The sequence below is a fragment of the Colletotrichum truncatum genome (assembly GCF_014235925.2).
Source record: "Colletotrichum truncatum strain CMES1059 chromosome Unknown Contig_0002, whole genome shotgun sequence".
Taxonomy (NCBI): Eukaryota; Fungi; Ascomycota; class Sordariomycetes; order Glomerellales; family Glomerellaceae; genus Colletotrichum; species Colletotrichum truncatum.
Window position 1 is genome coordinate 5601243 of NW_027222399.1, and position 15090 is coordinate 5616332.

Below are 15090 nucleotides of genomic sequence, written 5' to 3' on the forward strand. Positions count from 1 at the left end.
TTCCCGAATTGGGGGTATGTAAAACAAATAAACATACGAGACGTCAAGGATCTCCTCTGCCTCCATCCTGTCTCGTCTCTTTCCTGTGATCAACGCGCGCAGTCCGTGGGCCATTAACGAACGCTTTTTCTATGTGTATATAAAAAAGTTATACATCATTATACAATCCAAAACAGGCTCCATGAAAAAATTGAGTAAGTGAGAGAACCGGCCCTGACCCGACATGACATGAGGCGGCGGTGGGGCACGCCTCGGGGTATTTTGATTTTTCGCAATCGCATATACTCTCCTCCGTCTTAAGGCTTTGACACCTGCTCCTTTCTGAAGAACTTGAAGAACAAGATGGGTATCACCAGCTGGAATCCCAGGCAGATCCAGAACCACCAACTTGCAACTCCGGGCATCAGACCCTGCGAAAAGTCAGGGAAGGTCGTGTTGGGCGACAGCGCGTTGGGACTCGTCGCGCGCGCCAGCATCGTGAAGGCACTGCCCACGATTTGTGCGCCGATGAGCACGGCCAACACGTGCTGGCGCGTAAGCGTTGCGAGCAGCATCATACCCAGACCGACACCCTGGATGTTGTCCAGGAGGCCGAGCCAGAGCCAGAGGCAGCGGGAAAGGATGGCCGAACCAACAGGACCACCAGCCCAGGGGAGGTACATTCCCATACTGCTGGTACCCCAGAGCATCTGCGCCCAGCGAGGAGCACAGAGACCGATGGCGAAAATAGGCAGGAGCCAGGTGTGACTCTCCGAGAAGTGGGAAAAGACGTAGAGAATAATGGACCAGAGGATAACAAAGAATCCCAGTGCGAGGAGTACGACGCCCCAGCCGGGGATCCACTGAGAAGCGAAGAGGAACTGCCAGTTACGTCCGTAAGGAGCCGACAGCCAGTAGTTCTGGATAATGATCATGACGAAGAAGACCGGGACAAGCTTGCGGCGGATAAGAGAGATGTAGAAGCCAGGAATGTTGTCAGGAGCCTGGCGGTAGTAGTCGGGAAGGCCAAGGAAGAGGATGATACCAATGGCCCAGAGCAAGAGAGCAACAGGAATACAAACGACAAGACCCAAGGGGATGGTAGTGCCGTCGATGTAGGCCATGGGCGATGTCTCGGGGGTGTGGGTGAGGGAACCCCAGTACCAGAGCATCAGGGAGTAAACTTGCGCAACGCCGGCAACCGCCAACGCACGCATAATCCATTGCTTCGTGGGAGCTCCGCCTTCGTCACCAAAGTTCAGGGCGAAGGAGAGAGCACCAGCGCTAGCACCAGCTGCGTAGATGGCAGTGGCGGCATCTTGCATGGCAGCGCTAGCCTGCCAAGGGGACAACAACGGAGACACACCCAAGAGGATGAAGGCCAGACCAAAGAAGAACCAGGGAAGCGACAGGGCGTAGACGGACTTGGTTAGACGAACCATGAGCCACCACAGGGCAGAGGTGACCAAGTAAGTCGCGGCAACGATGTAAAGTTTAAGAGGCGTCTGGTTGGTCTCACCAGTAAGAAGGACGATCTGGTAAGAGTTGATAGAAATGACCTGGCTGAAGGCAAGGAAGAAGGCGTAAATGGGCCAGTCGCCGATGCGAATGGACAGAATCCTAAAAATGGTCAGCTGCGGAGAATTATCCGGTGTACCTAGGCGAACTCACTTCTTGAGACCAGTGGGTGTCTTGTAGTTGTCACCCAGCAGGAACTCATCGTCAACAGGGCTGTCGTCGTAGCGAGACGCGTTGGTGAGTCCGCTGGGAGTGCGGCTACGGCCACGCTCTCCGTCGAATTTGGCACCAAGACCAGCGCTGGAACCGGGGCGGCTAGGGTTCGGGCTTCTTGAGCGGCTGTGGTCTCTGCGACCAAGCTTGGCATCACGGTATCTGGCAAACCACTTCTTTTCACTCTTCTGGAGGAAGTTCTCAATGCAAAGGTCGTTGATGGAGTTCTTAGCAGTCAGGTCGTTGAGCATCTGTTCGAACTCATGGTAGAACTCTCCATTCTTATCAGTGAAGTTCTGGTCCACGTTCTGCAGCTTGAGATCGTGGCGGTCACCAACGATGTCAGGCAACGACAGTTGAGAGCTGTTGCGTTGCTGCTTGTAGAAGCTTGGCTGGGGAAGGCCAAGGTCACCAAAGCCGGTGGCCTGAGGAGACGAAATGTCGTTCTGAGCACGGATGGCAAAGCTGTCAACGCTCATCATACTCTCACGGCCACCGCCAACAGAACTCGAGAAAGAGCTGCGGCGGGAGGAAGGAATGCTGTGCCACGGCAGGTTAGGAACAGGGAGATCAGGAGAGTTGAGGCGGCCGGCGGGGCTGGCAACGCGAGTAGGCGGCGGCAGAGGAGACGGGGCTCTTGAGCCGGAAGGCGTCAACTCAGCGCCGTACTCACTCACGGCAACGCTGGAGCGGAGAGAGGAGTCGGTGAGGTTACGAATGCCACCAGCCTTCTTCTGCTTGGCAGCTTCCTTCTTGTGAACCTTGATAGAATCGTTGTAGAGGGTATCCAGTTGTCTAATCCATTGAGCGACAGGGAAACGTTGTTTGGCACTCCAGGCGCGCATGAGAGCTCGCTTTCTCGGCTTGCAGTTGAGAGCGGAAACAATAGCCTGTTTGAACTGCTGAAGCATATGGGCAGGAGTCATCGATTCGACAGTGAACCAGAAACCGGGCATTTGACCAAGACCACCGACACGAGCGCCGACACCCAGGGCACCCTTACGACCGAATTCGACAGCGACGAGACCGAAGGGCTCGTCACGCGAAGGAATCAGGGCGAACTCGGCACCAGAGAAGATGTAGGGAGGTAGTTGGGTGAACTCGGGCTTGCTGAAGACACGCTTGGGGTACTTCTCCATAAGCTTGCTCAACTTCAAAGCAGCGAACTTGCCGTAGAGATCGATAACAGGACCAATGCAGATAAGCTGGGTGGACGGGTACTTCTCGAGAATGGTAGGGAAGATATCGGCAATCAAGTCGACACCCTTCTGCAAACTCCATCGACCGACGAAGACGAACAAGTCGGCGTTGGGGTTAACTTCAAGACCGGCCCACTCTTGGGCTTGTCTTCGGAGAGTCGCGCGGTTCGCCTCAAAGGTCTCATCAATCTTGATTTCATCTGTGTGGTTGGAGATGTCCTCCTCGGGGTTCCACTCGCCAGTATCGGAAGGATCGGGGTTGGGTAGCTGACCAATGTTCTTCAAACTCCAGAAAATAGGGTAACGAGCGAGGGAACGGTCACCATACTTCTTTGACACACCAACAGCACCAAAGCCACGCTGGTGAATACGGAGGTAGCTGGCAGCAGCGTGGAGCAAGTTGAAGGCGGAACCATACTGGACGTAATCCTTGACGACCTTGGGAGGAAGGTTGAAGACGCTGTAGACTTCCTTCTGCTCCTCCTCGGTTCTCATAGGCCACATGCCCTGGAACTCGGCGTTGTGGAGAGACAAACAAACGGGGACGGTATCGGGGAGCAGGTAGAGAGGGGCTGCGGCGCCGTGGTAATCGTTGATGTGGTAGATGTCGACGTTGAAACGGCGGATGGACTCGGCGATACAGCTGTTCCAGGCACAATACAAGACGGCACTCTCGAGATCGTCCATGCGGGCAATGTAGGGATCGGCCTTGGTCTGCTGGCGGAAAATCGGAGCATCGAGGATAACGTACGTAATGTTCTTGAAGACGTGGTAAAAGACCTTGACCTCGTAGGACTCGCCCATGATCTCTACAAACATCGGTTCGGCCTCGTTGTCGAGAGGATAATCGACGTCGCCGACGCAAGGAACAACCCAGATGAGGTCGACATGGCCAAGGGCTTGACTCATGAGCTTAGCCATAACACCGAGACCACCGATCTTAATGCTAATCTTCCAGTCGTCGATGTTGTACTCCATGGTAGCGATGAGGACCTTTCTCCGGGGGGCGCCGCCGGTGGCCGCCGCGGCTGCGGGTGTGACGATCGGAGACGGAGGGATCTGCGACATCTCGAGACTTTTGCCTTTTTCGCCGAAGTTAATGTTGGACTCATTCCCGAGCTTGAGTGGTAACCAACCCTTCTTGGAGAATCCTGATTTGTTAATCTTGACCTGGTAGAATCCCTTCATATAGATCCAACCGGCGAGGGCCGCCAGAATGATCGGCATTAAACCTAGGAGGAAGAAGAAGACGATCTGGATCCACATGTTGCCCTGAGGCTCCGCGACAAAGTTCCAGTTAGCGTCGTTGAGCACAAGCTTGTAGGACAGGTAGGGCATGGGAGGCGGCTTGGTCAGATTGACAACGTTGTCAGACAGGGAACTTGGGGGAAGACGATCAAGGACTCCATCGCCGTTAGGGTCGCCATAGATGAAGGTAGCATCAGGTTGGTTGTCCGGGTTAATACCCCAAAGATTGAGCTGGATCTGGGCCGGCCACTCGTACATGAAATGAAGTGACCACTGGTTGTTCTGAACGTGGTCCATAAGGTTAGGCAGACCAGCATCGTATCCCCACTTGTTGAACGGTCCATGAAGGAAGATGTGCGGCCAACGACGAGAGAAGGGAATATCGGAGCTGTCGGCATGCTGCATAAAAGAGGAGGAACCGAGAGGCTGGCTAAAGTACTGCACAATCAGATGCTTTCCCTCCCACTTCTGTAGATCGGTACCCTTCCAGGCCTGGTCGATCATGCGAACCTTGGCACCAGTGTAGGGCATCCAGTCGCTCCAGGTGGAGCCCCAGTTGGTACTGTAGCGCCACTTGTTGGCGCCAGCAGCTGCATGGTTGATGAAGTACTCGCCGTTACTCTCCTCCATAAGAGAGCGGGAATAGTTGGCAGTGCTCGGGAAGACAATGGGGTTGTAAGGCTTGCCAAAGCGAATGAGAAAGTGATCGGTGGCGCCGGTGCCCTTTTCACTGTCACCACCAGGATGGTCAAGAGTAAGCTTGACAATGCCGTCTGGCACATTCTTGAGGGTGGTTGACCACTTCCAGACGGAAGCGACGGCACCAGTGAACGACTCCCTCTCGATAGGGTTCATATCGCTGCACACGGGGGTATCAAACGTAAGGTTCGTTTTGGTATTAGCATCAACAGTGACAAAGGCAGAAAAGCTGTTGGTAACTTGTTGGCAAGTAAGGTCGTTGGTGGAGAACTTGAAAGCGATGGGAATTTGGCCATTGGCGTCCGTCGAATCCATCGGGTGATCGTGGCCGGGCTCAAACCCAGTGACCGCCGTCTTGATGGCCATCCAATCGCCACTGGGAACGTAGGCACGGAACTCAAAGGGAGCCATAGTGATCGAGCTAAGGCAGCCAGCGGTGTGGCCGGCGCCCTTGAAGCCGTTCTGCTTCGTTGAGCTCTCAAGAGTGATGGCATCGCCTGTGCTAAACAGGTTGCGAACCTTGGTGTTGGAGTCGAAGGGTGCAATAAAGGCATCATTGGGGTTGCTGCAGTCGAAAGTATAGGTTTGTTCTTTGGGGTCGTTGTGATAAACCAACCAGACTGGGTCACCCGTCTTGTTCTGAGCACCGCTGAGGTATCCACGTGCAACACTCCAGATACCGGTCTCGGTGTCGACGGAACTGCCATTGTACCTTACACCGTGCGTCTTGTTGGCCAGTTGCTCGACCAGCCAGCCGCCCTCGAGAACGGGGTATTTATCGCGGAAAGCAAACATGCGCTTCATCCAGTTACGGACGGGGGCGGAGGGGTCTCGGTGGTCATAGGCAACGGTCTCGTCCTCGCAGCCCTTTCGGCCCTTGGTGATGGGCCAACCAACGTAGACGGAGTTATCGCCCGCATAGCAACCGTGGAACTTCCATGCCTGAGCAGCAGAGAAGGCTTGACGACCGAAAACGTAGTTCTCTGCGGTGTTGTCCAAGACGTAGAACGACTGCTCCTCGCCGTAATAGACAAGAGGGGCACCGGGAAGGAGCAAGGTGGTGATGAAATAGGCGAGAAGCATGCGCTCGGTTCCAAGCTCGATAGCAGGCCAGCGGAAAACGTCCTGGTTGGTAACGCCGTACAAGTGGCGGGGATCGAACTCTCCAGTATTGGCGTTGAAGAAGTCATTGGTCAAGATCATCTGGTTCCACGTCTGGACCCAGTCCGTCGGAAGATCGTAACCCGCCTCTAGGTTACCGCTGAGGCCGAGGAAACGGGTCATGAAACGGTAAATGGAGTAGTGAAAGGCACCAGCATCGAGGGCACTCTTGCCGTGCTCGCGAACGAAGACGCCTGAGTTGGCAGAATCCGTCGACTTCAGTTTGATGGCGTCTGCGAGCTCCAAGGATGAGGCCATTTCAGGAGTTCGGCCACGGCCGAGATAAATGGATCCAAGAGTGTTACCACTGGTAATTTCACCCACAACCATGAAGTTGTCCTTGCCAACTTCCTTGGCGCACTTTCTCATGGCAGTACTCCATTCGGCCTGCGCGTCAACTGTCACCTGGACGGCCTTGTCGATACGGAAACCATCGATGTCAAGGGTCTGGATGGTCATGCAGGAGTACAGTTCGAGGCGCTGACGCACCGAGGGAACCCATTCACGCAGACGATCCTGCACGGAAGCGAATTTGGCCAACTGACGTTGCCAATCGGGGAAAACACCGAAAGCCTCAATGTCGCCGTATTGATCGAAGTCACTGTTGTAGCATCCCTTCAGTTGGCTGGTAACGTCGCTGCCAACAAGCTTTCCATCCTCAAACCAGAAAGGCGGATACTCGCAGGTTTCGTTGTACTCGTTACCAATGTCGAAGTCGAGGTATCTGCGAGACGTTTTCCAGAGGACCTTGTGCTCCTCAGTGAGAAACGGCGTGGACTCGTTGAGATAGCCTTGGAAGCCGATCAAATCACCCATGCTACGTAGTCTAGTAAGTAACGGTAATACTGCTGTGAGCGGGGGAGCTACTTACGTCGCCATGGTCTGGTCGAGGACCACATACATACCCCTCTTGTGGATTTCATCAATGGCATACTGCCATGCTGTGATGTTACCAAAGTGTTTATCAAGAAGAGTCAAGTCGAGAGGCTAAGGCATGTCAGCAGTCACGTCCAGTCGCGTGGGTTGTGTGTCTCGTGCGCCATACCGAGTATGAATCGGCTTTCCATGGGTCGTTGATGAAGGGCGAACCAGCAATGTAGAGACCCTTGACGCCCATACCCTGGATATAGTCCAATGTGTCGACAAGTCCCATCACGTCTCCTCCGTGACGGAGCTGGTTGCTCATGATATCATGTTCAAAAACTGTGCCATTGGCATTGTCGTTTTCGGGGTCGCCATTGACAAAACGGTCGACGAACAAGGTGTAGAAGGGAAATCGCCAATTCGGGGGCGATGCTGTGAAGTTGTGATTTTCTCTCTTTCCCGAGTACTCGAAGGGGTTCTTGGCTAATCTGTTTGTGTTGAGGTTGTAATCGGCTTCGGATGAGGTATACTTTAGACCGGAAACGAGGGTTGACGAGGCACTAAGGAGTGTAAGTGTCCAAGCCAATAATGAATTAGACATTGTTACTCGAGCTCGCCGCGGGGCGAGTGAGTAAAGTGTGTACAAAGAATAGACAGGAATGAGTGACGAATTGAAGAAAGGAAGGAATGTGGTGATGTTTGGGGGAGGGAGTGTGAAAGGCCGCAAAGCAGACCAGCAAGCAGCAAGAACGAATGACGAGTATAGACTCAAGACAAGGCGTGGGACGGATGGGAAGAAAACTCGGCCGGCAACACCAGGTAGGAGCAAGATGGGAAAAAAAAGGGGGTAATCTCGAGGATGACCAGGTCAGCCCAATATGCCCCAGGCTGAAGGGCGGAAAGGGGGATCAGGAGTGGCTGGGGCCGCAGAAACGTCCATGAAGGATCTGTCCGTCCGCCTCGCCTCCCAAGGCTCCATTCTCCAGTCTCACAGTCTGGGCGAACAAGAAGCGGTGCGTTGCGGTACGGTACGGTAACCCCCCTCGAGGCCGCAGGGCGTCGATTTCGTGATGAGATGATGGGGCCCCCCCTTCCGCAGGAACGGACCAGCCGAATCGCTAGCTCTTCCTCCAGAAGTACTACAAGTCCCCTCGATGATGGGAGACCCAACCAACCCCTCTCTTGGTAATCTGTGCCTGTGCCCTGAAAGCCATAGCTAGAGGATAATGTGGCTCCGGGGGTGGCCTGGGCTAATTCTGGCTATACGAAGTTTGGAATATGGATATGCATAGCCCGCAGGCAAGAGCCTGTCTGGCGGCGAACCATGAAGGCGATGGGAGATTGATGGGCTCCGTCTTGAATTACCATTTTGGACGATTCCACCATAGAGAGTGGCCAATACGGTGGCCCCGAAGTCAGCGGGAGCAGGGATACGGCTGGGGGTCAAGGGTAGGCCGGCATGATCTAAAGGCTCTTGTTGGTTGACTCGGGCGAGCTCCGTCGTCGGTCGAGGTATCCGCTGTCAGTGGTGCCCCTGGCCAGTGAACGTGCTTTGCTGTATCGAGTCAGTTTTAGTTTTGGGTGGCCCCCGAAAGAATACGAGACGTTGGAGACGAGCCAGCCTGTCAGGACGGACAATCCATGTGCGGCGAGATTATCTAGAGCCGTTGATTTCCCAGTCGGGAATAACTGAGGCTCAAGGGTCCGTTGGCACTTGGGCACGGTGCAAATTTGACATTGACAGACGGGCAATCGGACGGTTCATCTCAACTAGCATAAACGTTTATGCTATGGTGTGTATGTGTGTGTGAAGGAAGGATCCTCTCTGGCCTTGGTTTGGTGGACTGAACCAAGCCATAAACGCATTGGAACGGCCTTAAGGTCACGGTTGTGACGTCGTTTTGGCGCATGAAACTAAGGTAGCGTGTGCAGCCTGACAAGCTGCCATGGCACTTGGTGAAGAGGGCCGGCATCAAGGCTCGTCCTAGTAGAGAAGGACAAACGAAGGATGCAGAAGGAATGGCAGCAGAAGAAGAAAAAAAGACTACCCCTGGCACTTGCATTACTAGTAGCAATTGTGCATGGAACGCGGAGGTACTTTCGTCAGGAGGGGGAGGAGGACGAAGAGAGAGGACTGCATTGTGTGCGTGATAGGCAGACAAGAAGGAGACAAAGGCAAGCGTGGGATGTGATTGATGGCGAACGTTATGCGGGAGTGGTCGTCTGGATTGATTGAATTTTTTTCTGGAGCCTCTGAGCGATTGTAGTTAAGTGAAGCAGAGCCACAGTGGGTCCTCTCATCATGTGGGTACTGACTATCTCTTGGCCAATCCTTTGCCTAGCTTATGCATCAGCCACATGTTGCGGTATTGGCAACCGTTTTTTTTTGGGTGCTCCTGCAGAAATCAACGTTGATCTTTCCTCGCCAGCGCCTCAAGAGAGCCACACAAACTGGGATTTCGGCCCATGGCATTCCATCTTCGGTGTCCACCCGCCCCCACCCATGACCCACTTAGACACGAGGAACTATTCTACAACGGGACGGTACAGCCAGGGATCCAGCAGTTAGTGGCCGGGGCCTGGCTGCTTCTGCACCTGTTATCTGGGACAGGGTGTGCAGAAGAGTACATGGGTACTCTGGCTCTACCACGGTCAATGATGGGTGCACCCAGACACCAGAAGGAGCGGTGGTAGGAGGCGAGCGAGTCAGAGATGAGAAGCAGACTAATCGTGGTCGTAGGCCCTGGGCTGGCGGCGCTGGGCACTCTTCTGGGCGTGATGAAACAAGGCATATTGGGTTACAAAGTGCGCAAAAGGAAGAAAAAAGGAGGCCGTCTCGCCTAAACCAGCAGCCTGGCCGAGCTGAGTGCAGGCTTTTGACACTTCTTTTTTGTGGCGTGCCCTGCTCGCCGGGTATTGCCAAACCCAATGCCAATTCTTACTGCTTGTCTGGCCCTGCAAGCCCTGCGGCGTGATCTGTGTCTCTGATCTTGTCTTGCCTCTCGAGACACTGCAGTGCCTGGGAGTCACCATGCGTTCAGGCGCCCCCCTTCCAGGAGTCTCTCCCCCGTTTTGTGAAGAAGATCCCCATCCAGGAGGTCACACAACAACAGAGCTCTAGCACGCGGGTCCGGAGAGGGATACCCCCGAGACATTTATAGAGTTTGGGATGATGGCTGACGTTCCATTGACTTGGGTGAGGGGAAAGGGGGAGAAATCTGACGGAGAGCGGGTTGCTTACTCACGGCTAATGACAGGCAGGAATGACAGGCAAGCAAGGTACTATGGACTATGTAGGCTATTACGGCTCACCGCGTACTATGTACCACTACTATTGACTCTGTGTGCTTTCATAGACTCACCGACGTTGGTCTCCCACCACCCTTGTCAAGAAATACGCCCGCCGGTTCTGAAAGATGCAACCCATTGCGTTGTAGTACATAGGAAAGGCCAACCACAAAACAAGTTTCTCTTGTTTATCCGTACCTTATCACACTGATCAGCATAACAAACGCTTCGTTTTACAGAATAGGGCGGTTACAGAGGCTGTCAGAATTTGCAAGACGGAAGCTAAGCGGGAACTTGTCCGTCAAGCTCAGGAACCAAGTCCGTCAAGCTCATCAAGCAACGAAGCCTAAGACTACTCAAGAATACTAAACTACGCCGATAAGAATTTGTCAAGAACCGCACCAAGAAGAAAAAGGCGACCAAGGCAGCACCAAGACAGCACCAAGACAGCACCAAGCCAGCACCAAGGCTGATAAAAGGAGACGCCAAGTTAACTAAAACCCAGCGCCGCCGTCCACTACAGCTCTTTTTTTTTTTGCTTTTTTTTTTTTCCCAGTGCCACTGCCGAAGACCACTTCCACGCCATCGTGCCACCTCGCTGTATTGGGAAAAGTGTCTGCCATCATTCGACAGACTTCCAAGGTCCTTCCAAGGTGCTTCCAAGGCCACACCGTTGGCGGCGTCAGCGGCCTTGGCAGGGGAAACGAACTTTTTTTTTTTTTTTTTTTTTTTTTCCTCTCAGGTTCAACCATGCGTCGCTGACTCAGTACGTACCTTACACTATTTGAAATTTGCTCCAATCAAATCCCAGTATGTACGCCGTATCCGAACGCCAGCAGTCTGTAATTGCAATTGGGTGCGGGACGTTCGTCCTTCCGTTTCGCTGTGCAACCAACCAGTGGCTTTTTTCTTTTTTTTTTCTCCTTAGGCGCCACACACACAACCACACAACTGGTGCAGTTATGCTGACCTCCCTCCCAACTCGGGGTGAATGCACAATCAACCAGCACCTTGACCGAGCCTTTCACCTGTCAAGTCTCGTGTCGTCTCTTGTCTAATTCCTACTCGCTTGGCGTGTTCTGGGTATGCATCTCTGACGGACTTCCACTCGTCTCATAGCATCGCTTCTAGTGCTTCCGCAGATCCCATGACTGCTAGACCACCCACCAGTACATAACATTCATCCCCGCCTTGGCCTCTTAATACGCGGTTGTCGTCTCGTCTTTACATTGAACGTGTCTCTCTCGCCTGGGCTCAATTTCCCGTGTCGACCACTTGTTGGTCATGGTTATTGACAATCTTGGCTTCCAAGTGGGCCCCACCCCCTTCATCCCATGTCGCCCGAAGAAGGCATGGACACCCTCTACACGGGTCACGCTACTCTTACTCTATCATGTACCTACTATGTTAGTCTCTCACAGCACCCATCTCCTCCATAATTGTTCTTGTGTGTGCCTGTGCCTTACAGTAGTCCGCAGTAGCCAGGAACCGTGATCTCATCGTCGTCGCCCATCCCAATCACCATCCATGATCCATACATGGTACTTTTTTCGGCCCAGTTGTCCCGGAATACACGGCCAGCTCTGCTCTGCTCTGTCTCTGTCTCTGTCTCTGTCACTGCCACTTCCCTGTGACCTATTGTTGTTGCCTTTCTCCGCGCTGTCCACGGCAGAATCGCCCACAGTTACGGCACGGATAGCTCGCATTTGCTTGATTGTTGTTTGACCATGACCCCCGTATTTTCCATCTAGCTTCCAAGTTGCCCCCTCGTATCAACTGTCGTTGCTGTCATGCCAATGTACTCTTGCCAGTCTCGGACGCGCTTCGCCCCTCCGCTTTCCTCGGCTCCACGCCCTACGCTACGACGTTCAGTCACTCGTTTAATCAAGCCCGGTTATTCCACCCCTTTTCCTAGTCGCCAAGGAGGGGACCATCAATCTTCTCATCATTCAGGGGACTCCCATTCGTTCGTTTTCTCGGCCCATCCCCGACTCTTCCAGTCTCTCTCTTCCTCTCTCTGTTGTTCCTCCAAAACTCTATATCGCCGTGTGTGCGCGCCGCAAACTGCTACCTGACCCTATACATTCTTTCCTTCACGTACGCAGAATCGCACGACGTCGTCAAAAGTCAATCCTTTTTTTAGCTTAAACGCCCTCCAGCGGCGCAGTCATTCGTTAATTTTTATATTCTCACAAATCCAACATCACACTTGGTCAATATGCGTGCTTCAACTCTGGCGTGGGCCGCCGTCTCGGCTCTCAGCGCTTTCGTCCAGGCCGCCGACGTTGAGGAATGGAAGTCACGATCCATCTACCAGGTCATGATTGACCGTTACGCTCACGATGATGGAACCACTGACCACCAGTGTGAGCTTTACAAGTTCTGTGGCGGTACCTGGAAGGGTCTGACCAACAAGCTCGACTACATCCAGGGTAAGAGATGATGCTAACATACTAATATTTTCACCCATATCACATCATCAACTTCACCTTTTGATGGCTCATTTCCCCCCCTTCCCTCCTATATCCGAATAGTTATCCACTTACACACCCATCTCTTCACTGAGAGCTTACCGAGGACTCCTCGCTGACCATGACTTTCAGACATGGGCTTCAGTGCCGTCCAGATCAGCCCCATCGTCAAGAACATGGACGATGACACTGCCGTCGGTGAGGCCTACCACGGTTACTGGTCCCTCGACAACTACGCCCTCAACCCCAAGTATGGTACCGAGCAAGACTTCAAGGACCTTGTCAAGGCTCTGCACGACCGTGGCATGTACATCATGGTTGACGTTGTCGTCAACAACATGGTTCAGAAGCTCGACAACCTCCCGCCCAAGCTCGACTACTCCAAGTTCAACCCCTTCAACGACGAGAAGTACTTCCACCCCTACTGCAATGTTACCGAGTGGGAGAACTCGACCAACTACCAGGACTGCTGGCTCTACCCTTACGGCGTCGCTCTTGCCGATTTGGCCACCGACACGGCCCCCGTCTACGAGGAGCTCGGCAGCTGGGTCAAGGGACTGGTCGCTAACTACTCCATTGACGGTCTCCGTATTGATGCCGCCAAGCACGTCAACGATGAGTTCCTGCCTCGCTTCGTCAACTCCTCCGGTGTCTTCGCTTTCGGCGAGATCTTGACCGGTAAGAAGGAGGACTTCTGCCGCTACCAGACCCTGAACCTCCTCCCCGGCATGCCCAACTACATGGAGTACTACCCCCTTATGTCCGTCTTCTTCAACGGCGACCTCAACAACCTCGCCGATCTCCGTAGCCAGACCCGCGATGGCTGCACCGACATCTTTGCTCTCGGCTCCTTCGTTGAGAACCACGACATGCCCCGCTTCGCCGTCTACGATACGGACATCACCCTTGCCAAGAACGCAATGGCCTACATCCTCCTGACTGACGGTATTCCTACTGGTAAGAACAGATGACGCTTCCCCACCAAAACATGTCTGCAATGACGACATGCAACAAAAACCCACTAACACCTTGCTACAGTCTACCAGGGCCAGGAGCAGCACTTCAACGGCAACTCCACTCCCTTCAACCGTGAGCCCCTCTGGCAGTCCAAGTACGACACCAAGGCGCCTCTGTACCAGCTGACCAGCACGCTCCTCCACGCCCGTAACAAGCTGCAGGCTTTGGACAACAAGTTCGCGACGACCGGCTCTGAGCAGCTCTTCGTCGAGAACACCCACTTGTGCGTGCGCAAGGGTCCCAGCGGCGCCCAGGTCGTCTTCTGCATCACCAACAAGGGCGAGAACGGCGACAAGTACCAGCTCTCCGTCGGTGGCTTCAACCCCGGTGACGAGGTCGTCGAGATCACCACCTGCGGCACCTCCACCGCCGATGGCACCGGCAACGTCACCTTGTACATGAACAAGGGCGAGCCCCGTGCCGTCATCCCCAAGGCCGCCCTCGAGGGCACCAAGCTCTGCCCCAACGGCACCACCGAGGCCTCCAAGGCCGCCGAGGGCCAGGGCAAGAGCGCCGCCTCGGCCTTCGGCACCAGCCTGAGCCTCCTCGTGGCTTCTGTTGCTACCGTCTCCTTCGCCGTCCTGTTCTAAGCGATGAATATCTACCGTCCGAGGCAGAAAAGTCGTTTCAAAGGTTTAGGTGTATGTGTTTTTTACCGTTAATTACACACGGACGGGCGGAATCGGGTGTACTGCGACCCGGACACACATGTTTGCTTTTCGTCTTTTTATCAATGACCCAGTTCGCGAGGAGTTTGGATAATCAAAGGTGCCGCACGACGGAGAATGTCCCAAAGTTTCCAAACAAGAAAAAAAAAAAGTCACGCTCTGTAATTATCCTCCCGAACCCCCCGCAAGTTGCGAAGCTCTCGTGTGGTCCGGTGAGTAATGTATTCTCTCTCTCATGCATGTTTTTGGTCTTATTCGGACGTCCACCCATGAGTTTTTGAAAGTGTCACAAAGGCGCGCGTGTGTGTCCTCACCCACCCACGTATATATACTTTGTAAAGTAGGTTTTTTTGGCAGGCGCAGAGGTTGAGATTGAGGTTGCAGTGATACCATTCATACACACACATACACACATACACATATCTCATATGAAAACAAAGTCTTAATTTTGGAATAACAAAACAAACCACATATCTCAAGGGCATATACATGATGTACATGGTGACAGACTTGCCAAGGATGCATGAACCTGTAGTGTAGTATGGTGTAGTATGCTCCCCATTTACAATGGGCCAACAGCATCACCAGCACCTTGTCGGCCTCGGCACGTGAAGGCCAAAAAGAGAAAGAAGAGAGAAGAAGCGGGGCGCACCCGGAATACGTGTCCAAGCGAATTGAGAGAAGCCATGAATGCCATTTGTCATAGCAATTCCCGCCCATTTTCCTTTCCTTTTTTTTTTTTTTTTTTTTTTTGGTTCTTTGTCT

At 53.5% G+C, this 15090-nt stretch overlaps 2 protein-coding genes across 2 annotated transcripts; one reads left to right on the top strand and one right to left on the bottom strand.

Moving 5' to 3' along the window:
- Positions 1 to 296: 296 nt before the first annotated feature.
- Positions 297 to 7482, bottom strand: CTRU02_204490 (alpha amylase; the record flags this gene model as incomplete). The annotated part of the gene is made up of 4 exons (XM_036720963.1): positions 297 to 1599; positions 1651 to 6834; positions 6889 to 7004; positions 7063 to 7482. The coding sequence occupies 4 exons, from the start codon at positions 7480 to 7482 to the stop codon at positions 297 to 299; spliced, it is 7023 nt and encodes a 2340-aa protein (XP_036586947.1).
- Positions 7483 to 12387: 4905 nt separating this feature from the next.
- CTRU02_204491 (alpha-amylase) lies at positions 12388 to 14247 on the top strand (the record flags this gene model as incomplete). The annotated part of the gene is made up of 4 exons (XM_070204387.1): positions 12388 to 12601; positions 12773 to 13597; positions 13679 to 14131; positions 14153 to 14247. 4 exons carry the CDS (start codon positions 12388 to 12390, stop codon positions 14245 to 14247), a joined length of 1587 nt encoding a protein of 528 aa, XP_070062150.1.
- Positions 14248 to 15090: the final 843 nt, after the last annotated feature.